Raw genomic sequence first — 25,439 nt, 5'->3', positions numbered from 1 at the left:
CGTAGCTGAAGCAAGAGGCAAGTTCAGCTGGAGCTGCGTCTCACCCAGCTGCTCACATCTGCCACTCCGGGTCCTGCTGTCACCAGCGTGCTCCTGCGAGCGCTCCTTGAGGGGATCATTATGCAACAGCAACAGGATGCCAACAGTCCTTCCAACACGCCGCGTTTCCCCACTGTAGAAGAGGTGTTAGCTGTGGAGGTACGCGATGTTCTTTCTATATATATAAGCAAACCTCAGATTATTATTCGCATGAATATGAAAAAGATCTTCCTAGCTCCGCAGTGCGCATGCTGTGGTTTCAAACGCGGCTCTTGGCAAGAAGTATTTTAGGATTGCTTTTGGATCAAGACTTCTGAAGTCTTTCACAAATTCTTTCACGGCCAGATCCCAGGTTGATGGATGAGACGTTTCTTTTTACCCACTGCAATTTGCTTCACTTTTTGTGATGCGTTATGAGATAAAATGTTACCAGAGGAGCGTTTGATCTCATTATGCATCCCCGAATTTCTCTGAGCCTCTGTTCTCAGTTCATTACCACGATCCTGCTTTATTAATATTATTTACAGATCATCTCTGTATTAGCTCCCAAGGCAACTAAACAAAGGGTGCATTAGACATGCGGGGCTTAATTCAGCTCTGCAGAACCATCCGCTGGTTTACAGTGTCATGTGTGTGAAGCCAGGGTTTATTTTTGTCCCAGTTCTGCTTTATTTGATTTCGGCCTCTAACAATGAATAAAATAAAGCTTTGCCCAAAGACATTTGGTCACTGCAAACGTGCAGAAGGGCTTCGACGTATCCTTTTAAATGAAAACTAACTGACACTCTGCAGCAGCATTCGGAGAACCACAATCAAACCTGTACTCTCAGATCTCCTGTATTGCAGGAGATGCCATGCAGACCTGCTGGGAGAATAGCCTCAGCTATTCTGTGCTTCTGTGATTGTATTTAAATGATAGTGCTGACGGTGATCTGCTACACAATATGATTAACACTTTAATGCATTGTTTGTCAAGGTCTGGACTGCATTACGTGCAGACTAAATTAATCTTGCACATCATAAAACATCATATTATATAATAACTAAGTGAGATAGAGATGGCAACACGGCAATAAATGTTGGTCTCTGGAAGAAATGAATGAATGGAAGCTGAAGAAAGAGACAGGCTGCAGCAGCAAGGTTTGCAGTAAGGCAAGGAGGGAATCTGTGGAATGAGAGAGAACTCAGGAGAAGGGGGTGGCTGAGAGCAGTATCCAACAGAAACAGTTTGGCCCAGAGGAGGGAAGAAGAAAAGACACAGCTAGGAAAATGGAAAAGAAACAATAGACCTTTGCAACAGGAAGGATGAAGCATCAGCACAGAAATTACGCCTGCTCTGTGCTCTGCAGCCATTTGCATCTTCACCATCGTAAGCATAAATAAAGCAACCAAGTGTGGGATATATTCCCTCTTTACAAACGTCAACTTGAAGATCCAGAACAACCTAATTCTAAAATCTCCCAACCTAACTTAGTGCTTGGTAAGGGCACCGGTGATCAGCATCTTCCCCCAGAAGTTTTAAATTTTAAGCCACAAGGTGGTAAAGGAAGCAGCAGAATCAGAGCAGCAAGCTTCAGCCTGACCTCACAACTATTCGAAAGCCTTCGGTCAGAAGCAGTTTAACTCACCGCTGTGCAAAGATCCGTTTCGGTCTCTGAGTGTCAGAAATCACAACACGACGTCTCAGCACAGAACCCCTGACAATTTAGGCTGCAAAGGGCACTGGGAGGTCACAACGACTGTTCACCATACCAGCAAAGAGTAGTCTACAAAATTCTCATAGAGGAATGTTTAACTGGCCTGACGTAGCTCCAGCACGAGAGCTTCCCATGTTCCTCAGGCAGTCTGTTTCCTGAGCTTCTCTAGTCTTTCCCAATCTCTGATGTGCATTTGTGATGGATTTTGAGACCTTTCAGTCTAGCCCTGACTCCCCTGAACAAGCAGATCACTTGTCTTCGTTTTCTGACACCTCATATTTGCACTCTACTCTCATGTTTCCCATCAGCCTTCTCTTCAGAGTAAGTGATCCCAACTGTTTATATCTTTCCTCTGGGTCGTATTTTGGTCACCCTAGATTTTTCACATCATTCCTGAAATGCGATGGCTCAAGCTGGACAAATCGCTAGAAACCTTGCTTTTGCTGATCAAAGTGGAGGGATCATTTCATGTCTCGTGCTGATGATGGTCCTGCTTATCTCTTTGTCACAAGGTTTGTCTTTTTCATGATAGCGTGCCTCGTCTGACTTTTGTTGGGCTGGTAAACCAATACAAACCTCAGATATTTTCCTACAGATCTCTCTGCCTCTATCTGCTGAATTCCTTCTGCCTGAGGTGCAGTACTTTGCATTTATTGCTTTTGAACAGCACCCTGGTTGCCAAGAGAGTTTTGGACTAGAAAGCTGCTCTCATCCTTGCAGTCCTCAGTCTGCAATACGTCCGTGCAAAACTCCTGTGTGCATGTCAGCAGATTGCCATCAGAAACAGAAATGGGTTCAGAAACTCTCCCAAAGTAGACAGTATCCTCCAGGGGTGCTGCACTTACACAAAGGGCCAAGCACAAAGACTGCAAGTGAAATTCTTCTTACACACAGAGCGCAGCGTAACGCTTTCATTTGTAGTGCCACTTTCTGGATGATACAACGCAGCATTAGGCTACATTTAGGCACATGTGTCCCATGCAAGCATCTCTTCCTTCGCAGCCTTTAACATCTGAAATGCCCTCCCTGTCTTTCCATCCATCTATTTTGTGTCTGTTGAAGAGGATTTTTTCTCCTTTGCCTGGATGTTGAAGTACCAATCCCACAGAATGCTTTGCATGGCACACAAAGTTTCAGCCCATATGAGTACAGGATACAACAAACGTCCTTGCAGGTATTATTTTTACTTTTGAACACAGAATGAGTTTTTTGAAAACATGAGATTTGTTAATTTTCTTAAATTTTTGTGTGTGAATTAGATGTTAGAACAAATTGGCTGTGCTGGAGTCACTTCCAGCCTGAAGCAGCTGTTTTATCCTGTGTGTTCCTGCAACCCTTGCTGACAGAGAAGGGCAGCAATATTAGGATGACAAGGAGCAGAGATGTGTTGTTACTGGAAAGATTTTCCAGAGGCCTAGGCTGGATTTAAGAAGAAAGGAACTTTGTATTGAAGTGGGAAAAGTGGTGCTAGCAGCTATTGTAAAAATCAGGATGTTTTGCCCACAGTGATTCTGTAATCATAGATTACAGATTGCATGTTGTGATTTTTCCAAGATTCAGACAGAGGCAGATGCCTATTTAAATCCTTCCCTTACAGCAGTCTCGCCACTACTTGACGCCTATACAGTGTTTCCAATAACTTATGTAATGCTCGAGGGCTTTTCATTTTTGGATGCCATTTCTGCTCACACCGATTCTTTTCCCTATTGTGCGTTGCTGAAAGAAATAGTGGGCAATTACTTTCTCTCACAGTTTCAGTGAGAAGAGACAACGCTGAGAGATGAGCTGAAGGACTTTTGCTGGGGAGGCTGAATGAAAGCAGGTGGCTGGCAGTTCAAAGGTAATGCGAAAAGACTTCGGGGCTGATTATATATTATGGCCAAAGTAAAAGCCTCGAGAAGGGAGTAACTGAGTCTGATCCCTGTTCTGTATTTTTGTCTTCTCTCTTCTCAACTTTTCATGCTTGGTTTCCTCTTTCTCTGCAGAGGATTAAAATGGACGGAAGATGGAATGGATGAATTTCTCAGCACCGCCTGTCAGGAGTCCAGTAATTCTATCAGCGGCACAAAGACTGAAGCATGCAATTACAAGCAATCTTACAACATCTAATTTGATTTTATCATTTATAAATGTATAAACAGAGAGAAAAACAGGCTGTGTGCTCACACTTGGCTGTGCAGAGAACACACACAACTTTCTGCACCACGTTCTCAGTAGAGTAGACAGAGTTGTGCATGAGCTGTCATTGACTCAGCCAGCACTGCTCTCTCCTCCGGTGTAACAACCTGGTGAATCATCCATTTGATTTTGTTACAGTTTAATAGTTTCACCTTCATTCATTTATTTAAAAAGAAAAACAAAGCAATTTAGCATCGCGCATGACAGAAAGCTTGATGAAGGCTGCCCGGCTTCAAATGAAGTTACAATAACAGGGTTGCCTAACATGTTACCAGAGACATGAAGCAGTTAAAAGCGAAGCTACAAAGCAAGATCTGTGTGTTTTCACATTGGCCAGAGTCAACAGGCTGTGCTGCTGCAGCAAAGGCTGTTTGTTGTTTTTGCTGTGTCCCAAAGCAATTTCATCCCCAAACCCCACCGTACAGCTTTTGGGGTCACCATTCTCGGGCACCAGCCCACCCCACCATGCTCACGTCCCCGAGTGCCACATCCCCACAGCTCTGAACTCCTCTAGGTGCCCGCCCCACCTCCCTGTGCAGCTGTGAGGTGCCTCTTTCTGAGAAGGAATGTTTCCTATTATCCAACCCGTCCCTTCTCTGGCACAATGTGAGCCCTCACGTCAACTCCCAGCTCCGTGCCAGCGCAGCACACGCCCGAGCTGCGCCCCCCTCACACAGACACCGCCCCCCACGCCCGACTGATGCGCATGCGCCTCTGCAGAAGGCCCCTTCCCAAAATGGCGGCGCGGGGTGGATGCCGTAACCACGCGCCGCTCTCAAGATGGCGGCAGCGCGCGGCCCGCCTCATGGGTGAGCGCGCAAAATGGTACCGCGCGAGGCCCCCTCTCCTCAGTGGGGTGTCGCCTGCGCGCCCGTGGCGGCCGACTGCGCGTTCGTAGCGCTGCCCGCCGCGAGTCAGAGGCAGTGCTGTGGGTCGGCGGCGCCGGAAGCCGTCAGGTTGGAGAGCGGCGTCAGGCAGCGCCGCGGACAGCTTCTGTCGCGTTTGCGGTGCGCCGTCGAGCCGCGAGGACCCCTGACGGAGCGCGGCCGCGGCGCCATGGAGGGCGTGGGGCGGCGGCTGCGGACGGGACCGGTGGAGCCTCGGCCGTGAGAGGCGGGCTCTCGGCCCACCGCGGGCTGAGAACCGGCGCTTGCCGCTCCACGGGGAGCCCGCCCATCCTCCGGGCCGCTCATAGCGGACGCCGCTCCTCTAGACGTCCTTTCCCGCCGCGGAGATGGCGTCGGGGCTGCGCGCCGCCGGCTTCCCTCCCTGGAAGCGGCACATCGCGGCGGAGCTGCGGCGGCGGGACCGGCTGCAACGGCAGGCCTTCGAGGAGATCGTGGCGCAGTGTGAGCGGCTGCCGCGGGCTCTGTGCCCTGGGGTTGTTCTGGGACGGTGGGAAATCGCGGGGTTGGGGGCTCGCTTATCTCAATTCCGTGAGAGCGCTGTGAGGGGCTTTCCCAACGGAGAAAGGTCGTGCGTTGTTTCGTTTTTTTTTTTAGCTTAAGTTTTTTGTATTGTTTTATCTGAAAGAATAAGTAGGTGCTTCTCGCAGCACCCTCCCGCGCAATACAGCCATGTGTTGTGTGCAGTGATTGCCGGCTCTTCTCTTTGCCGTCGGATCAGAGCTGCGAGGGGTTTGGACTTTCACTGCCATCTTATGTTTATCACATATCGTTACCTGTGAGCCACGGCAGCCTCTCTGCCAAGCGCAGCTGCTGAACCAACCAGGGGCTGGTGTTGGAGTTGAGTACTGCCCTAGCAGCACACCTCATTGTCCTACAGGATTATGGCGTGTTTTACCTTCCTTAGATGGTAAAAAATCTGGTATTGCTCTTTGATTATTTTTCTTTATTGTTCTTTTAGATAACAAGCTGCTAGAGAAGTCGGATCTGCACGCTGTGCTGGCTGATAAGCTGCAAGCAGAGAAGTATGATATGCAGAGCAGACATGAAATCAGGTATTTGTGATTACTTTGTTGTTCAACTGTCTGCCCTGCCTGCTCTAACCCAAACCGTGGATTGATGTGTTGTACAAGAGTCTTTTAGGTTATGACAGTAGCTTACAGCTGAGTAAAGTGGGAAGTTGGTTTAACTAAAATAAAACTTAAAGTATGAGAAACTTACTGTCACCACATCAGAGGGCTGGAGTATCTCTCCTATGAGGAAAGGTTGAGGGATTGTTTAGCTTGGGAAAGAGAAGGGTCTGGGGAGACGTCGCTGTGGCCTTTCAGTACTTGAAGGAAGTGTATAAACAGTAATAAGGGGGAACGGCTGTTTGTGAGGGTGGATGGTGATAGGACAAGGGGGAATGGTCTTAAACTGAGACAGGAGAGGTTTAGGTTGGATATTAGGAGGAAGTTTTTCACCCAGAGGGTGGTGAGGCACTGGCACAGGCTGCCCAAGGAGGCTGTGGATGCCCCATCCCTGCAGGCATTCAAGGCCAGGCTGGATGTGGCTCTGGGCAGCCTGGGCTGCTGGTTGGTGACCTGCACACAGCAGGGGGTTGGAACTGGATGAGCACTGTGCTCCTTTGCAACCCAGGCCATTCTATGATTCTATGTGTTTATGTTAATTGATGGAGAAAGATCAGTCCAAGTTCTAGGCAGAAAGCAGTTTGTCACAGGCTCCACCTGTGAAGGTGGACCAGGCTGAGCTGCTGGTTCTGTTACTACCTAATGATTGTTGTCTGACTCTTAAAACCATTAACTGAAAGGTGCATGTAGGCAACAAAGTATTGCAGTGCAGAAGGGGACAGCTGTCTTACTTGGAGCTGTCTTACTGGAGGTTCAGTGATAGCAGGGCAGATACCTGGGTAGAGTGGAGCAAAACATGGTTGTGAAGTGTCAATCTGAATGTGTTTCCTACACTTAAGAAACAAGAGCTATATCATCTGCCTGCTTTTAGCAGGATTTTATCAGAAACTCCCTTCTAATGCAGGAATGGCACTCTAGTGCTGCAGGCAGCACTCGTGCTATTTATTCTTTTGGAGCCTGAATGCGCTGAAACCAATTTGCTGGTAGTGTATCCATTGTCTGGAGAGCACATAAATGCCAGCAGGCAGGGACTGCTGGCTTTTCCTCTTGGCTTGACTGAAGAAAGGGCTGCTCATTAGCTCAGAATTACCTACTGCTGTAGGAATTGCAGTCTCTGCTGAAACTCTTCTTGCTACGTGACTCAATACTGTATGCATGTGTCTAATTGGAATAAGAAACAAGTAGTTTGCGTTTTTGTAAGGAAGGAAGAACTGATTCTCCTGGAGTTAACACGTATATGAAAGCTGTCAAGAGTTTTTTGATGACTGTGGTTGTCCTAAACCATCTTTAGTTTATTGGAATCTGGTGAAACCCAAATAGGTTTATCCCTTCATTCTGGTTGAAAATCTATTCCAAGAGATGAGACTGGGAGTAAAGGAGGATGAGAAGAAATGCTCAGTAAGAACATATTCCAAGTAAATACTGAACTGAATTATAACACTGTCCTTGGTATGTAGCAGTTTGTTCAAACTGAGTGAATTTTCTAGTACTAAATAGGTGGGGAAGAATGCTTTTAATCAGCTGTAAAGGCAAAGAGGAGTGTTAAATCTGGCTGCAGGTGCAAGAGTGGCCAGCATTGTAGGGCCTGGTGGGTATTATCAGAGACTTGGCCTCTCAGCTGTCCAGACACAGTTTGTTCTCATTGTTACCACTGTGGGACCTTCCAGTTTGTGAATACGTGGTCTTCCCCTTGGCATTGTTTTAACACAGAATGACTGCAGAAACGGATGCTTGCAATTTTCTTGTTCTTTTTGTCTGGTATTATAGCAGTCAACTTGAAATTATTATTTTGAAAAGCTGTAATTTCAAATTGAGTTGCATGGAATCTGTGTGTGTATATATAACATATATATGCTTTTAAAAAGCTAACTTCTGTTCCTATCTGCATTCCTATCCTATATGCATTACAGTTGTAGCTGTTTTGGAGGTGGGAGGATGGATGTGCATGTGCAAACAGAAGTTAAAAGAAACCTCTTTTGTGCCACAGGCTAGAACCTAGCTGGGGCAGTGAAGAAGGGACTTGTTAAACCTGGGATGGAAAACCCAAGGGACTGGGAAGAGATCCAGGTTCCCTGGCTTGTGGATCTACATCTCTTAAATGCTGTCTTTCATTTAGGTTTTAAGTCTATTTTAGAAAAAGTAAATGAAACTCTCATGGTTTTAAGTCTATTTTAGAAAAAGTAAATGAAACCCTCAGGAAATCAGTTTGTTTTTTTTTTTTTTATACTCTATAATGCTGGTGAGGAGTGAGTTGTGGTGGAGTTAGCTGTGGTTTAGTTTGCAATGAATGGACTGCATCTCTCATGTGGTATAGAATATCAGAGAGAGATGGTGTCCTGAAGCTGACAAAGGCGTGAAAGCAGCTGGTTTCTAGGTTATGACCTTCTTCCTCTCTCTTGCAGTCCAGGACACGATGGCACATGGAATGATGCTCAGTTGCAGGAACTGGCACAGCTGAAGATAAAGCACCAAGAGGAGCTGACTGAGCTACATAAGAAACGTGGAGAGGTTGGAAAATCCTCTTGTGTTCTGTATGCTTCAAACGTAGCCTTGCATGAATTAAGTTGTTAAGTTGTTAATTAAGTTGTTAAGGTGTTAATTTTACTGAGATCATTTGTCTTTTTTCATCATTTCACATGCAGTCTTTCTAAGCAATTCATATTCATGATTAAAAAAATTTGGAGATGGTTGGTTGTTCAAACTGAGAGCCGGGAAATAAGAGGATTCATTATCAGCATAGTGCTGTTTTTAAGAAGAGCTTAATTTTGCATTTCACAAACGTTTTTAACTGTAGTTATTAGAGGAGGAAGGAACTGATCTAGCTAAGAGCTGCAAATGAGCACCAGTTCTATGCTGGAAAGATTTTCAGTGAGCAAAAAGTGAGAGAATAGGTGGCAGTAGGTGGTTCCACTTGGCTCTTTTGCTTTGCAGGAGCACTGCTAGGTAAGAGTGGACAAAACAAGTGCAAGCAGAGATTGGAAGTGCTTTGGTGTTAGACTGCAAAGGAAGGAATCACTGTTTCTACTACGTAAATGCAGTAGGCGGCTTGGGAGTTCCACAAGGAATGAGTTGGGCAGTTTTATTATTTTTTTTTTCTTCATTTTTTGGGGGGTATTTTTTCTTTGGATAGGAAAACACAAGGGCTCTGCCAACAGATTTGGGAGTTGAGAATCGCAGCAGAGGAAAGAGTAAGTTTGGGAGCTAGCACCTGAGAGTTACTGCAGCCTTTTACAGGGAGATGGGAGTGACCTGGAGAAAGTTTTGCTCCTTTGACCACACTTCATTGGAACTGTAAAGGAGCTCCCGTGTCTGTAATCATGAGCTTTCCAAAGAGTAGGCAGCTTTCTGCAGGAAACGTGCATTGACTACACAAAGCACTACAAATTCCTGCTTCCCACTCAGCCCAGTATCCTAAGCAACCTGCCCAGCTTCTCAGGGCTCAGTCTTCCTCCCAGGGGCAGCTGAGGCACTGCGCCCTGCGGGGTTTGTTGGCTGGGTACCTGGGAGTTGATAACAGAATTCATTAGTGTTGGCCTCTGCCCCTCTTATTTTTTGTGTTCTGCAAAGACTCCATCAGTAGCTTTATTTGTAGAAGCAACAAACAAATAGGTATAGAAAGCAGAAAGAAGACATGAAAGATGCTCCTCGTGCTTGTAGATTGGTCTGTGCTCTCACTGAGAGCTGCTCTGCATATGTTGTCCAGCTGACAACCCTGCGTTTCTGTAATGTGATTTTTCTCCTCTCTGTAGTTGGCCCAGTCTGTAATTGATCTGAATAACCAAATGCAGCAGAAGGACAAAGAGATGCAGATGAATGAAGCAAAGTGAGTAGGAACAGTTTCTTCTGTGCGATTGTTTTGAGGTGGAGACTTCTGGTTGGGTTATTTGTTATGATAGTCTCCAGGAGCCTTACCCATGGGCTAAGAATTCCTTTCTGTATTGCAACAAATAAATAAATAGGAACATACTTGAGAAAAGATTCTCATTGTTTTATGTTTTGTTGTCCTTCCAGGATTGCAGAGTATTTGCAAAAAATCTCTGAACTGGAAACAGAGTGCCAGGAACTACGCAGCAAGCTACAGGATCTCGAGCGAGCTAATCAGACACTGAAAGATGAATATGATGCTCTCCAGATCACCTTCAATGCCTTGGAGGAGAAACTGAGGAAAACAACTGAAGATAACCAGGAGCTGGTCTCACGTTGGATGGCAGAGAAAGCACAGGAAGCCAATCGCTTGAATGCAGAAAATGAAAAGGATTCGAGGTGAGATGATCTCTGTTTGATAAACTGCTTCCCAGTATGTTCATAGATAACTGTGTGTGTAGAATAAAACAACATCCAATTCAATTTCATCTTTGAGGTCTGTGAATTCTTGCACAATGCAATGAGAGTCTAAACGTTTGCATTCCTTCCTCTGGCCAAGACAGGGGAATGCTTTGTGAAGACACTTCAGTCTTTTAAATGAATAAAACATGTGTTTTTCTTTCTTGAACAACAGTGAACCGTGGCCTAACAGTCATAAATAACACTCCTTTTGTTAGTACTAGATCTGAAGATTTGTTCAACTTGCATTCTGATAATACACACAGTTTTATCTTTTTTTGTACAACCAATTTAAATGTTTCTTTACATCCTGCTGACAGGAGAAGATGCTGTGAGACTAAACTGTGTGTAAGAATAAATAATTTTTCTTCTGAGTTGCCTCTGTTTACTTTTCAGCTGACAATATTTGAAGGCTGAGGCCTTTAAGACAAACCACATAGTATGTGGTGGTTTTGTATTATCTTTCTTAACATCTTTTTAAGTTCTTGCAAGTGTTTGCTCTGAGCAAATCTGCATTCCTGTGGGCCACAAGAGGCTGGTGAGCTGAAGGTGTGCTCTAAGAGTGCCAGTGGTGTGATGTTTTTAGTATTACGAAATCCATCAAACCTGCACATGATCATCTTTGAAATAAGATTAAGGAAGGCTTTGTGTTGTTGTTGTTTTTCATTAATCATGCTTTTCTTTTCTTAGGAGGCGACAAGCCAGGCTGCAAAAGGAGCTGGCAGAAGCTGCCAAAGAACCCCTGCCTGTTGAACCGTAAGCACTTAATTTAAGGAGTTCCTCCGTACTGGAGTAAATTTCTACTGCAGAAAACAATCCAGAAAAATGTGGACTGACTTCTCCTGGCAGGCCAGAAACGATCAGCTTGAGTCTCTTGTCCTTTGCATCAGCCAGCAGCATGTAGATATTCACTGCCATTCACTGCTTATTCCTGGATGGTCTGTCATCAGCTGACTGAAGTGTGTAGATGGTGATGTGTGTTTTGTGCCAGGTTGATGAGGTTATTAGCATTTAGGTTAGTCAAATCTAGCCAGTCTACACTCAGTGCACTGCCATTGGTTACAACTGACACAGTCTGCAGAACTCAGTGCCAGAGCATTGTGCAGGTTTCTTGATTCCCTTTGCAGCATATTGGAGTCACCTTAGAGCTCTGTGCTGCGAGTCCTTGCACATGATAGAAGTAATGGAAGAGGGCCCAGGCAGAAATCTGAGGTAGGAAGAGCGTGTATGTAGGGAATATGAGAGAACTTGCAGTAATTGGAGGGAGATTTGAAACAGTAATCAGCAATACAGCTAAGACAGCACAGTTTGGTTTGCAGCTTTTCCAGAAATGTTTAATGCCATTCCCTCAGCTTGTTGAGCTGTGGGTCCCTCTGAATTATCACTAACCTCTGTGTCCCAGAGCAGTGGCCAGTGCCACACATTATTTGATGTAAACACACGCACAACTTAAGCATTACATTCTCCAGTAAATAGTGTTGTATGGAGAGAGGAAATGCACGTGCCTGTGGCTGCTTTCCCTGCAAAGCTAATTCCACTTCCCAAAGTGAGACCTTCCTATTGCAGAGGTAGCTGTGGCTCAACAGCCTGAGTGCTTTACTTCCTGTTGTGGTGGTGATGGTGGTCTCAGCATTTCCTTTGTTTTGAGCTGCTGAGGAGTCAAAACGAAGCCTATCCTCTTTGGCTTTTTTGCAGCTGAATAGTCTTGTCTGATGGCAGACACTGGTTTGTAGTTAAATGCTGGGTTTTAGTACCCTGATTAGTCTTGTGTCATCAGGTTGATACTGTGTTTAAAAACAGCTTGTCCTGCAAGATCAGCAGTGCTTTGAAGGAGGACTGCTGGACTGTCAGAGCCCATGATAACTGCTCAGCACGTGCTGAACATCTTAGCTGGATTATTTTTATGGCATTTATATTGTAACCTCACCATTATATTCAGTTACACATTAGCATGTAGATAACAGAGTGGCCCAAAACATCCCTCCTGCTTACTGGAGCAGCACTTGAAGTTCAAACAGTATAAAAAATTCATTAAATTCATGAAGAGACAAAGTTCAAACCCTCGTGGGTCGTTATAGTGTGTGTTGGGCTGCAAGCTGAAACATAATGTAGTGAAGAAAATCTGGAAAGGGTGCTATCAACATCAACATGGAGGAAAAAAACTGTCAGAAGAGTATAACTGGCAGTTCAAAAGAGAAAATTTAAGTGTAGACATTGCACATAATTGTTTTCCTACAGTTGATAGTATTGTCTCTGGCAGGGGCAGCCAGATGGTGTTTGTGTTACCTGCATCTGCCTTTGTGACACTGCAGCTCAGTGAGGCTGAGTGGGGTTGGGGTCAGGCACTGGTGGATCCTCGAGCAGTGTCAACCCTTCTGTTCAAACACTTCAGAGGTGTCACTCCTAAAGGCGCTGCTGGCTGAAAATGAGGTGTGTTCTGTTTTCTCACTTCAGCAGGGATGATGATATTGAAGTGCTTGCAGATGAAACCTCTGACACAGCTGAGGAGACATCTCCAGTGCGAGCTGTCAGCCGAACACCCAGGTTTGTAGCCTGAGACATCTTTCTTTCCATGTTCCTGGGGAAGAACAAGGGGTGTAATAGATTTAGAACAACTAAAGGAACAGTGTTGAGATATTGCTTCTGGTTTTCACTCTTCTTTGTCTGGAATGCAGTTCTGTGCTTGCACCAGAGCAGTAGGGAACTGATTGCATACTGTGTTCTCTGTCACTGTGTTCTGGCTATGTTTTTCCTTTCTTGTTTTAACCAAGCAAAACTAGTTTTTTATTATAGATATTAAATATCTATAATGATAAAAAAATAAGATTTAAAAACAAAAATAGACTATAAGGTAAGTACTGCAGTGCCAGCTGTGTTCTCTGTATTTATAGAAGACACCAACATGGTTTTACAAGCATCTAGGCATTGGAATTCTATTGAAATACTGAAAATCTCTTCACCTAGATTGAATGCACTTTTTTTCCCTCTAAAGTAGCAATGAGTGGAAAGTAAGAGATAATGATGAGAGCATGTTATTGAAACTACAGACTTGGTAAATTGTTATGTCTGAACCCAGTAATTCATGGGGTGGACATTGAGGTGAAAATGAAGAAACTGCACCCACAAGTGATGCTCTGATTTGTAGTTCTGGTGACTTTTGTACTGCTGCCTGCCTTTGGGCTTTTCTGCCTTGGGACTGGGTCTGTGGGGAGGGAGTCTTTCCAGATACTTGCTGCTATGAACTGTATTTATGTTGATCTTTATTTGGAGAAGCTCTTCACAAGATTTATACCTGTCCTCCCCTCCTTCAGTAAGCGACTCTCCCAGCCAGCTGGAGGCCTTCTGGATTCTATCACTAATATCTTTGGGTAGGTTAGAACACTTGCTCCTCTTTGTTTTTTGTATTGGTTTCAATGTATACAAAAAATCTTGGTGATGCAAGGAATGCAAACAAATATTTTCAGCCTTTCTTCTAGCTTCTGCCTTTTTTTTTCTTTTTTTTGTTCTCCTCAACTTCCTGTTTCTTCCATCTTGCCGTGTGCTGACCTCTGACCTTTCCCTCCAGTCTGTCTGAATCTCCCCTTTTGGGACATCAGTCTTCCGATGCTGCCAGGTGAAAACATTCTCCCTCTTAGTCCAGCATGTGAATGTATTCCACCGAGTTAACATGGAACCAAGTTGCATTATCCTGATTAGATGTCAGTTGTCAATATTACTGGATAGGAATTATCTGCTGTTAGAGATACCATGAACTCCTCTTTGTGGGGAGAATACGTGGGTGTTACTCTTACTTTCCACTGTGCTTAGTTCCTTTACTAGAGCTATTTTAAAGTAAGCCTCTAGGCTTTGTGCTTGGAAGCAAGAGTAGAGCCAGCCTTTGTAAGTTGAGCCCTACATGAGGTGGATGGTCTTTGCTTAAATGGTGCTGTTTGAGCTTTGGAATGGAGCGTTTTGCTGCCTGGAATGTAGTGCTGCAGTGGTGCTCGTTCTCCCTAGACAGAATGATGGAATTGCAGTCTTTCCTGCTAAACTCAGCTGCAATCACTGCCATGTTTATTTCCTAATAGAAAAAGATGACTGCTTCAAAATGAGGTCAGTAATCACATCTGGTAAAATATCTGGCATTCTGTGAGATATTAAAAGCCATAAGGGATGTAGTACTGTGCAATAAATGTCATTTTTGAAAGACAGGATAAAAGAAAATAAAAACCCTGTTGTTTAATCACTATTCAGTGTAGTTAAGTGACATGTACAAATCTGGGTGGACTCAGGAGGAAGCATTCCTTCCTGTTTGTAAAATCTTTTTATTGTGTTTCATATCAGGAGGCGTTCTCTGTCCTCGTTCCCTGCTCCCCAGGACAATGCAGAGCCACATCCAGGTGCCAGTAAAGAAGTGAGAGTGCCCACTACTGCCATCTGTGTCTTTGTAAGTATGGAAGGAATTATCATTTTTACCATCCTTCGTAGTATCTTTGGAGGAAGCCAATCCTGTCTGCATTTTGGATCCTGGTCTCTTGAAACCACTGCCATTAACTTTGCCAAACAAGAAGAAATTCTTGGCAGCGTGGTTCATCCTATTTAATTTAGCCCAAGTGCTTTTCAAAGCCAGTGTGCTCCCAGGTGTGGTTCTGTTCTGCATGTGTTTGATGTCTGTTTTGCTGAGGTCGATGATGACACTTAGTAAAAGGTCTGATGGCACTGGGAAATTGCACACCATTACCTTTTTGGCTCCCAGCAGTCTTTGTTCTGTCATACCATAGTAGAGCTATGACTGAGAAAGAGATTGCTGACAGTTTGGGATTAATTCAGTGCCAGCTCCCCACAGTGAAGGGGGTTTTGGTGCCGAACATCATCCAACAGAGCTGGTTGGGAGGAGCTCATGGCAGTGGTGTGCCTTCATTGGCTGTGCGTGATCTAAAGTTTTCAAGCTGAGACCTCCTTTATGTGTTGCTGTGGCCTCACAAGGCTGAACTTAAACTTCTGAGATGAAAGATACTGTGGTAAATTGTTTCACAGAGCAATTGTTTGTTTGGATGCTTCTCTTGAACTTTCTCAGTCCATCAAGTGCTTTCTCCATGGATACAAAATGATTGTTTTCATCCACAAGAAGAGAGTTACTGTGGCGTGGAGGCTTGTGTGTTCCTGGCATGCCCTGTTACTGTCTCTAATGGAGGCCATGGGGTGGAGGAGGAGTAGTTATGCTTCCGAAGCTGAGAATGAGATCACAGCCTAAGTGACAGCCTGGAGCTGCCTTGAATAGGGCACTTATCAGGAGGTGTTTATGGCTACACTACGTGGTAGAAGCCTCCCTCCACCTCTGGCTGTATACAGCAAGTCCAGTTGACTGACAAAATTACTTATGATTAACGCTTTAATATGTAGGACATTGCAAAGCTACGTATGACTGAGATGCTCAAGAGCCACCTGTTTCACCTTTCTATGAATTGCCCTGATGTCATCTGAACTTTTCTAGAGTGGCACAGCCAGTCAGCCCCACACAGGGGACAAACCAGAGTAAGTTATGCTGACCCTTAATTGCATAAACACAGGGAATGCTCTCCTATTCCAATTCCCACCTTGCTGCAGTAGGAGCAGTTGCAGTAGCAAGCCTATCACAGTGGCTGAGAGGTGCTGCTTAGTTAGCAGTGCAGTGCTGGAAGAAAGAACTCCCTGCTTCTTGCGTGGGAGCTTTTATGTGCCTTCTGGAGATGATCTGTGTTGTATTTCAGCTCCTGTGTTTGGATCCTCACGCATGTCTAGATTCAGTGGAGCAGTGCAGAGCATTCCTAAAATGAATGCAAGGACTCCATGCCAGAAGTTTGGCAGATGCTGGGAGGTTGTTACTCCAAACAGCAATCCATGCCTCTCTTTGTAGAGCTGAATAGAAAAAGCTGGGATGGGAGCAGAAGGTTATTGTGTCAGCCAGCACAGTGGGATGTAGCTGCTGGGCAAAGATTTTGGCTAGCTTCATTTAGAGTGTTTCTTCAGCACTTCCAAGAAGACCGGACTTGAAGTGTGATGACCTCTAAGTATGAGCTGACAGACCAACAGCAAGTTCTAGCAGAAAAACATCTTCCTGAAAATCGATTTCAAAAGAGCACTTAGTGAAAATTCTTGGGTGGGTTGCAGGGGAAAGGAAAAGAAGGCAGCAGATGAGTTAAGGACATGATACTCCTTAGTGTGGGAAATAATGGGCAAGTAGTGCAAGTCTGTAAAATTGACAGGGGAAAAAGAGAGATCCTAATACTAAAATCCTCGTAGGTTTCTAAAGGTTAAGAATCACAGGTAAGCAGGCAGCTCAACCTTCAAATATTACTCTGTGCAAAAGCAGAGGTGTTGCTGGGCCTGCTGATAGAAACTATGGCATAAACCCAAGCTTTCAGTGAGAGGAGGGCTGCTCCAAGCTGCAGCTGTGCCTTTAGTACTTAACTGCCAGTATGAAGCAGCATTATCACTGATGCTGTAAGTGAACGCACTTTATTTGTTATGCTGTTTTTAAGCAGGCTTTCCAAGGCCAAACCTGACTCGTGTGTTTAGTGGTTGCATAAGCTGGTTGGATTATGTTCCTCTGCTGGCTCTAGACAGAGAAATAAAAGGTTGATTTTCTTCTGCAGTGTGTCACCTCATAATGTTTTCTGTCCTTTCCTTATTTTATTCTGGTATAACTTAAAAGCCTCTGCTTTGTAAGTTCAGTCTGTGTAAGCTTTGACAAGTTCTTGGTAGTGTACTGTCACTGGTGAGTCCTTGCTGGTGTTCTCCTTCATGTGCCTTTGGGTTTTTTAGATAAGGATCAGCATTTCTTGCTCTGTTTGTACACAATCAGCCACAGCAGGGATTCAGCCTCCCATACACTGCCAAAAAAGCTGCAGCTGTGGTGTAACCCTTGAAGCTCTGTCGCTTTCTAGTCAGTGCTCTCAGATCTGTGCAGTTTGGGCAGCTGTTCTGTTTCTTCTGCTCCCCCAGGATGCACATGACGGGGAGGTGAACGCCGTGCAGTTCAGCCCTGGCTCCCGGTTACTGGCAACAGGAGGCATGGACCGCAGGGTTAAGCTCTGGGAAGTCTTGGGAGGTAAATGTTTTTGCTTTGGGATAACGTGGGGTATGAAAGAAACTCATATTATAGTTCACTTTGTGTCAGCTTCTGTTCTAATCCATGGCTTAAGTTTTGTTCGTCTTTCTCTGTGCAGATAGGTGTGAGCCCAAAGGTTCCCTCTCTGGTAGTAATGCTGGGATTACAAGCATAGAGTTTGATAGTGCTGTGAGTATCTGTGCAATATCCACTGTTTGTAATTGGAAATAAGCTAATTGATGTATGTTATGCTCTGCTGCCACTTTCCATTCTGATGCTTTGAGAAGTTACCTAAGATAGGAGTTAATGCTTTGGAGAGTAACTGCAAATAGTTGAAAAATAGTACAGAAGCTGCAGTCGGTGTAATTCTCATCTTGACTTTGCAGTTCAGATTATAAGCAGCTCAGACGTTGGCCAGTATGGGGCTGTTATAATAAGACTAAAATGCATCAGGCTTTGTCTAATATGAGACATTAATCTTCAGCTTCCCACTAAGGCTGACGCAGCAGCACAAAGGAAGAAAATACACTGGGGCTTTATTTCTGCCAAGCTTTTATTTTCACGAGTGCTTTGTTGAGGTCTGTGATGAATAGTAAAAGGTCTGATTGTCCCGAGACTCGCTCTTCTATGGCCTCTTCTCCCAGCAGTTCCTCCCCAGTCATGGCACAGCAGTGTAGTGTGACTGTGGGAGTGCTTGCTGACAGCATGTGATGTGTTCAGTTCATGTTAACCTGAAGTACTGGAGACATGACTGTGATCAGCATCCCACAGAGCTGCTCAAAGGAGTTGGGGTTTCGGCTTGTTGTATCTGGACGTGTGATCTGACTTTTCTGCTGAGACCTCCTCCATAACCCAGTGTTTTGCTGCAGAGTAAGACCAAAGCTGAAGTAATTTTTTCCACCCGCTGGTTCTGCGTGCTGAACTTTCCTGACACACACCCAAAGCCGTCGTCCTTCTGGACGTCAACCAGCTGATGAGATTTGCAGGGGTTGTTAATCTGCAGGATAAACTAGTTGTGAGGTTATGTATGTCAAGATGAACACGCTTGAGGTGACATCTGCCTGGGGTGAGATGCCAGTGGGCCTTAAGGACTCTTCTTTAGCTTCAGGGAAGTCTTTGAGCAGGTCTTTAAGGATAGATCTCTCCCTGTTGTGGGTGACTTGGAAAAGCACTAAGCCTACAGTCATGAACAAACCTATCTACCTGTCCTTGAACACATTTAGCTCTTGGAATCTTGAAGCATTACAAGTATAACGAAAACTTCAAGAATTGGGCCAATTCCACTTTGAGGAATGCTGAAGGTAGATGATGCAGGGCTTTCTTCATGTGCAAAGTGTAGGTGAAAGGAAAAGGTGGGGGCAAACGAGTTCAGATCCTCGCTGCAGTAATGGTGGGCAGAAGGGGAAGAAAGGAGGTACTTTGCTGTCTGGTCACTGTTATTCCTCTTATCTCTAGTCATGGTTGCACCAATCGCTGTCACCTTTTGCTGAGAAGAAAAGGCCGTGGCCTTTCTGAAGGCTGTCACACTGGCTTTCCATGCTGTTATATGCTACCAGGTTCTAGTTATTTTATCCTTGTGTTTTCCTTGGCGTGATAGCACTAAAACAGCTCTAATCACTAATTGGAAATGATATGAGCTTAATTTCCATACTGACTAGCAGAAATAGTTTCAAACTAAACTTGTGTTTACAGGGTTCTTACCTCTTAGCAGCTTCAAATGACTTTGCCAGCAGAATCTGGACGGTTGATGACAATCGATTACGGGTGAGTCTGCTGATGCTTGGGACAGCTTTGTCCTGCATTTCCACCTTTGTGTCTTACAGAGGCAGTGTGATCTTTGCTGTTGTGCACTTGCAGACACTCAGCAATTCCTTTTATTAAACAGATGTTTATTTCTCTTAGATTAAAGCGGCTCTGCAGCGAAACCTAAAATCTAATATTGGTCTCTGCGCAGCCTCGCAGGAAACTCCAGTTACCACATGTTTGTAATACACAACTTTGCATCCCTCTCTGTGGAAACTTCAATGTTTCTTAGAGTTCTTAAAGAATCGATTTAATGCTTCAGCCTCCATCTAGGACAGCTGAAGGAGGATCTAGCAGCAATGACATCGTATGCACTGAGCAGTGTGTAATGAGTGGACGTTTTGATAAGAGGACAGCTGAAGAAGGGCTTGCAGCAGAGGGTTGGTTTGTGGTTTTTCCTGGGTTTGTTTAAGTCAGAGGTAACACTCTTGAAAAGGAATCTTAGACCTTGCAGCTAAAGGCAGCAAACTGAAGGATTTGTGAATTTATTCTCTACCTTTCAAAGATCCCTCCCTTCTTCCTCTGTACTCAGGTTCTTATCCAACAGTTTATCTCAGGTTTAAGGAAGGATTTACCTGTGGGGAAAAAATAGTCTCTTATCAGCTCTCTGTAAAGTTTTGTTTATTGTTGTTCCTGTTGACACTTCTCATCAATTTTTTTTAGGAAGATGCTATTTAGGTTTTGAATCTCCTGGCATTTCACACATCAAGCATAACATTGTCATTCACTGGGTAGTTGTCAGTGTGCAGAAATCAGGTCTAATGCAGGGAATTGTAGTATACTCTCTGAGCTTTTAAAGCAACAACTAAAAAATTGGTATACCAGGCATTTCTCTTGTGGCTTTTTTCTCCCCCTCCCCCCCAGTTCTTGCTTCAGTCACTCACTGTTTTGTGATTTGGCACGTAAATCACACAGAATCACAGAACTGTAGGGGTTGGAAGGGACCTCATAGTCAGCAATTGGAAGTGAATGCAGTTCATGTTCCTCAGCCCCCCTGAGCCCTCCTCTGTGCTGGATGAAAACAAAAGCAGTTATGGAATCTGCAGTAGAGAGTGTTTCGGAAACCTTTGGTTGTCTCAGCTTTCAGACTTGAGGGTATAACAGCAGTTGAGGTGAGGCATATCCTGCTGTATCCTTGAGAGAAGCTTGTTATAGAAACCATTTTCAGCATGCTTTCCCTCTGCTGGTTTCTCCTGCGAGGCTGTGGTGCAGTTGCCATCTACCCCTCAAGTGTGGGCATGCTGCAGTAGGAGAGCTCACAGGTTCCCTGGTAGCTGGAGACCCTGCAGCCAAAGGTGACCCGTGTCTGAGGGCTTCAGGCTGAGCCCAGTGGTACTGAGAACTCCAACACGGTGTTGATCACCGTTTAAACGTCACAGATGGGGGGTGGAAACAAAGAAAAGGAAATTCGAGCGAGGCAGTAAAGGTGCAAGTTATCTTTTAAGATTCGTTGTGAAGTTGTTGAATAGAAGCAGCAAGCTATAAGGAAAGGAATCGGGTGGAGCTGTGTCTCTTCTCCTCAGCACACTTTGACGGGTCACAGCGGTAAGGTTCTGTCCGCCAAGTTCCTGCTGGACAACGCGCGCATTGTGTCAGGAAGCCACGACCGGACCCTCAAGCTCTGGGACCTCCGCAGCAAAGTCTGTAAGCAAGCTTCACTTCTTTCATCCGTGTGCTGTGCTCCTGCTGGGTGTAAATGGGAGCCTTACATAAGGCAGATCTTCCTGCTGGTTTCAAAAAGTGGCGGCGGTGCTATTTTCTGTTGTTGTTCAAGTAATCAGATTCCTTCTGCTTGTTACCTGAAATAAGAAATCGTGTATGCAGAAAGCACAGTTAATGCTATTACATTCACAGCAGCTGTGTTCTATGAGCTTTCTTTGTTTATCAGTCCACGCTGTGGATATTTTTGTCTTCCACTACAAGTGTGGAGCCAGCTCAGAGTGTTTTTAACCTGGAGGTGGATGGAATTGTCTTGGGAATGTGCCAGATTTCAGCATCATGAATGAAGGAGATGCTCAGGTTCTGGTTCCTCTTTGGGATAAATGTTTTTCTTGGTCTGCTCTTTAACCGATGGCTCTTAAGCCTTCTTGCACTGAGAGAAAAATCAGGATTGCTTTGATACCTGAGCCATGAACATAGGTCGTGTTGGCAGTTTCATGTTTAGCAGTGGCAAATTATAGCTGGCTAGATAGGAAGTAAAGCAGCTGTCCTAGGAACATTTAAAGAGATATTAGATCTAGCAAAGGAGATTGAGAAGGGCAGGGAGGTTAAAGACTTAATTCGGGATTACACTAAGACAGTTTGCCCTGTGGCACTCCATGGGCCCAGCACTGTGCAGCTGCTATGTTCAGGGTGTGTGCATGGCAGAGTGATTATTTTCTGATTCCCTTTCCATCAGTTTGTATGGAATTCAGTGCCTCACCACTGACTTATCCTTTTTTTAGGTATAAAAACAGTGTTTGCAGGATCTAGCTGCAATGACATCGTATGCACTGAGCAGTGTGTAATGAGTGGACATTTTGATAAGAAAATCCGTTTCTGGGATATCAGGTAAAACTTGTGGGAGGGCTTACACACAGCAGGGATGATTATAGAATTGTTGTCCAAGTATATTCTGAACTCTGGGCTGCTTCTCTTCCTTAGTGGAGAAGCTGGAGAGACTGTTCCAAGTCTCAGAGAGCTCATGAAAGTGAAATTGCCATTTATTACTGCTTTTACTACTGTTGGTTGAGGAGGGGAGAGCTTGGGATTTTATATATGGTTTTGGATTGCTTTTTTTTTCCTGAGAAGGCAGCCTGTTTCACTGTAAATATTTTGCACTGGTCATTAGTTTGCTTTCTAGGCATTATTTAGTTTTCCAGAGGATAGGGTTGGCAGTAAGGTAGTGTCTGACTGTTGGCTGGTTGCGTTTTCCACCAAGTGGAACCTTGCTGGGTAAAGACTCAAAATGTGAGAATAAGCCCAGAATCCTTTGTCTCCTCTTTCACACTGGGACAAGTACAAGTTTGGATGCAGTGGTTTGGCTTCCACACCCTGCTTTAGTCTTTTTTTTTTTCTTTTTTCCCCTACTGTCTCCTCATCTTTTCCTAGGACTGAAAGCATAGTAAAAGAGCTGGAGCTGCTTGGGAGGATCACAGCTCTGGACTTGAACTCAGAGCGAACAGAGCTTTTGACCTGTTCCCGTGATGATCTGCTGAAGATCATTGACCTGCGGGTTGGTGCTGTCAAGCAGACGTTCAGGTGAGTGTGCCCACAAGAACACTGTGAATTTCAGAAGTCAGGCTTGCTGGTAGCTCTCAGTGTTAGCCTTTTTTCAGCGTCTCCACGGAGAAAGAAGTCACCTACTTTTTTTCACTTGAATAGCAAGTTTCTCTGCAGTCTAACAGCAAAAATCTGTGATGGCAGATCTTTTTGTTTGCTTCTCTTAAGGAGGTGGATTGCTTTCGAAGTGCTTGGCCTAAGGGAAGGGGCTGCTTCAGATGTGTCTGGGGGATTGGTGTAAGAAAAATAGGAATTGTGATGAAGGGGTAGTGGAGCTTATTCTGAGCCATCCAGAACCTTCACTGTGCTGTTTATTAAGAATCTGGAGATCAATCTTCTTTATAAATGAAGTTTCAATTATCTGATTCTATCTTTTCAGTGCCCAGGGATTCAAATGTGGCTCTGACTGGACAAGAGTTGTGTTCAGGTGAGATCGGATACAAGGAAGATACTGTCTGATTAAATCCTATCCCCAGAAGTGAGTGATTCATGATGCTTGGCTGCACCATCTTCATTTACAGCTGGAAAAACTTGGGGCAGAGTTTGTGATTTGTCCACAGTTACCTCTTGGTCAAGACAGTGCACCTGTAGATGTTGATGAACTGTCTTGGAAGCTTCTTGATTTATGAATTCATTTGCTTGGTAGTGCTAAATAATGGTAACAGGGATTTTTTTTTTAAATGATGTGATATCAAGTTGCTTGCTGAGGAAGCTGAATTTGGAATGATGGTTGTGCTGATAAATTGCTGGTGTGAAGAAAACTTGTTCTGTGCCTTCAACTCCTTCTCTGATCTCGTAGTCCTGACGGTAACTATGTGGCTGCTGGTTCAGCTGATGGTGCCCTCTATGTTTGGAATGTACTCACTGGGAAGTTGGAGAGAACTCTTGCCAAGCATCACAGGTGAGGGAAAGCTGCCCGTTCCATCTGAAGCAGGATCTGGCTTGTGAATATGGATGAGAAAGACTTGTGGTCATAGAGCTGTCATAGTGTGTGAGAATTTTTATATGCAGGTTCTTTGTGGATGTGTGGCATTGTTTTCTAGATTGGCCAAAGACTACTGGCGTATGATTCTTGTAAAATATATTTAATGTATTCTGAAGAAACAGTATCCTTCCTGAGCTTATTAAAAGCAGGATTCTCCTAGGAGGTGAGAATGAAAGTGCTCTTCTGTCGTAGTCAGGATGCTGTGTTATTTCACGTTCTTATGAAGTGCTGTTGTGGAATTCAGTTTTTTTTTTTCCTTTAAATTTACCCCTGGCTTCCGTTTCAGTTCTTCTATCAATGCAGTCGCGTGGTCCCCAGCGGGTGCCCATGTGGTCAGCGTGGACAAAGGAAACAAGGCTGTCCTGTGGTCTGAATTTTGACTGGATGGAGGGTGAGAGGCAGAGCTCCCGTGCCTCTGTGTGTGGTGGTGCCGGTCCGTGGCTGAACAGAATGGAGACCCCGGCCCAGATCCATCCTGAGCGGGAATATGAACAAGTGCGTGGGCTTCGCTTTCTGGAGGAGAGTTCCAAAGCAATGGAGAAGGAACCCGAGTCAGAGACTTCTTATGGCCGTAACCACGCTGTGGCACTCGGACTCAGCAAGGGATTAGCTGTTCTGGATGGAGAATGCTACTTAGTCATGCCTTTACATGCAGTATCTATGCACCAATGGAGCTGAAAGATACGTGGGATTCCTCACCAGGCAGCTGTGCCAAATACCCCATCACACAAATGTATCTACAGCACTTCTGAGTTGGAAATGTTGGAAAGAAGTTACAGTGTATGCTGACTAAATGCGCGCTCTGTCTCCTGTGTTCTGTTCTTGTGGCCTGGTTTAGGTGTGGAGTGAGAAGATCCCGGAATGTGGACGGGTCCTGGGCAGCCTGAAGTGCTGGAAAAGCTTTTGTAGAGAATTTCCAATGGTTCTGGCAGCTCTGCTGCTGAGTTCCCAACTCGATGCAGAGCTGCTCTGATCCTGACAGGTTCTCCAGTGCTGTCGTGCAAACTCCTCGTGTCGGTTTTTAATGGACATTGTCCATTCTTCGGGACTTCCGCACCCTTTTGTTAAAATGCCCTTCAACGGTCGGGGTATCACAAAATTGGAGATTTTTAATCTTTTTACTCCACAGGCAATTTGGTTACTGGGTTTGAAGAGAGAGAAGTTCAGCTTCTGCTGTGCTGCTGCGATGCGGAATGCAGTCATTCTGTGACTTCAGTTCCTGAACACAGATGCTTGGTCCCCTTTTCGGTTCATCCGTCCTCTGCTGGAGGCTCAGTAGAACACAGGGTCAGTGGGGTTCAATCCCAAATGCATTCTGTTGGTGCTGGCCGTTCCAGGCCACTGGCCCTTCTTCAGCAGACGTGCAATACTCCTGTGTGTGCTCTGTGCTGTGGAGCAGAATCTTCCTGTCCCCGTTTACGCATCCAAAAAACACAGTGTGGCTGGCTGTGAGCTACATGGTACAATTGCATCCAGCCAAACCTTTCCACATGGTCTGGGCCTCTAGACAAGCCACCAGCGTTGTATTGCCTTTTTATTTGCACTTTATTTTCATCTTTCCTGATCGTGTTTTACTAAGGAAGCGTGTTGTTTGGAGGGGCTGGGCTGGGGGGCAGCTGCTCTCTGAGGCATCTCTCTAACCCAGCCTTTTGTTCAGGCACCTTCTGTAGAGGGAACTAGAGTATACTGGGCAAACTTTTTATTTATTCAGCTGCCCGTAAGAACTTGATTGTAAATAAACCCATGTTCTGCTTTTAAAACCCCACGCTGCTCTGATTCACTGATGTCTGTGTTCGTGTGTGAGATTTTTGTTCTGAATGAGCCAAGAGTGGGAACTGGAAACGTCTTTGTTTTGTTTTTCTTGGTGAATTGTAGGTTTGGGTTCAGCTGCACTGTGGGATTTGGTGTAGAGGGGGAAGGAGGATAACTGCTGCTCTTAGCAGCAAGCTGGGCGACCTGCAGATGCAGCCCTGCTTTGCCCTGTCTCAGGAGCACTGCCCGAGAATGAAGGAGGTCTCACCATGTTAAACAAGTCCTTGACAGGTGGAT

At 45.0% G+C, this 25,439-nt stretch overlaps 1 protein-coding gene and 2 non-coding genes across 8 annotated transcripts; all 3 read left to right on the top strand.

Moving 5' to 3' along the window:
• The first annotated feature begins 4,945 nt into the window (after window positions 1-4,945).
• ATG16L1 (autophagy related 16 like 1) lies at window positions 4,946-25,155 on the top strand. Of its 6 annotated transcripts, none has more exons than XM_052687396.1 (19): window positions 4,946-5,263; window positions 5,781-5,874; window positions 8,352-8,457; window positions 9,699-9,772; window positions 9,961-10,212; window positions 10,963-11,028; window positions 12,730-12,816; window positions 13,584-13,640; window positions 13,838-13,885; window positions 14,596-14,698; window positions 17,236-17,341; window positions 17,460-17,530; window positions 19,034-19,105; window positions 20,668-20,788; window positions 21,589-21,694; window positions 22,235-22,384; window positions 22,785-22,832; window positions 23,205-23,306; window positions 23,677-25,155. In XM_052687396.1, exons 1-19 carry the CDS (start codon window positions 5,149-5,151, stop codon window positions 23,768-23,770), a joined length of 1,872 nt encoding a protein of 623 aa, XP_052543356.1. In that variant the 5' UTR covers window positions 4,946-5,148; the 3' UTR covers window positions 23,771-25,155. The 6 variants fall into 6 exon arrangements, with proteins under 6 accessions (XP_052543356.1, XP_052543355.1, XP_052543358.1 ...); XM_052687395.1 differs by having other exon boundaries at window positions 4,947-5,263; window positions 12,727-12,816; XM_052687398.1 differs by lacking the exon at window positions 13,838-13,885 and having other exon boundaries at window positions 4,947-5,263.
• LOC128082854 (small Cajal body-specific RNA 6) lies at window positions 14,935-15,208 on the top strand. Its single transcript, XR_008207875.1, has one exon. It is a non-coding gene; the product is annotated as a small Cajal body-specific RNA 6 (non-coding RNA).
• On the top strand, window positions 17,919-18,182 carry LOC128082855 (small Cajal body-specific RNA 6). Its single transcript, XR_008207876.1, has one exon. It is a non-coding gene; the product is annotated as a small Cajal body-specific RNA 6 (non-coding RNA).
• Window positions 25,156-25,439: the final 284 nt, after the last annotated feature.

This window comes from Tympanuchus pallidicinctus, unplaced genomic scaffold, assembly GCF_026119805.1.
Source record: "Tympanuchus pallidicinctus isolate F22 unplaced genomic scaffold, pur_lepc_1.0 scaffold22, whole genome shotgun sequence".
NCBI lineage: Eukaryota > Metazoa > Chordata > Aves > Galliformes > Phasianidae > Tympanuchus > Tympanuchus pallidicinctus.
The sequence above is the reverse complement of the archived record's forward strand: the minus strand, read 5'-3'. Positions and strand labels throughout refer to the sequence as shown.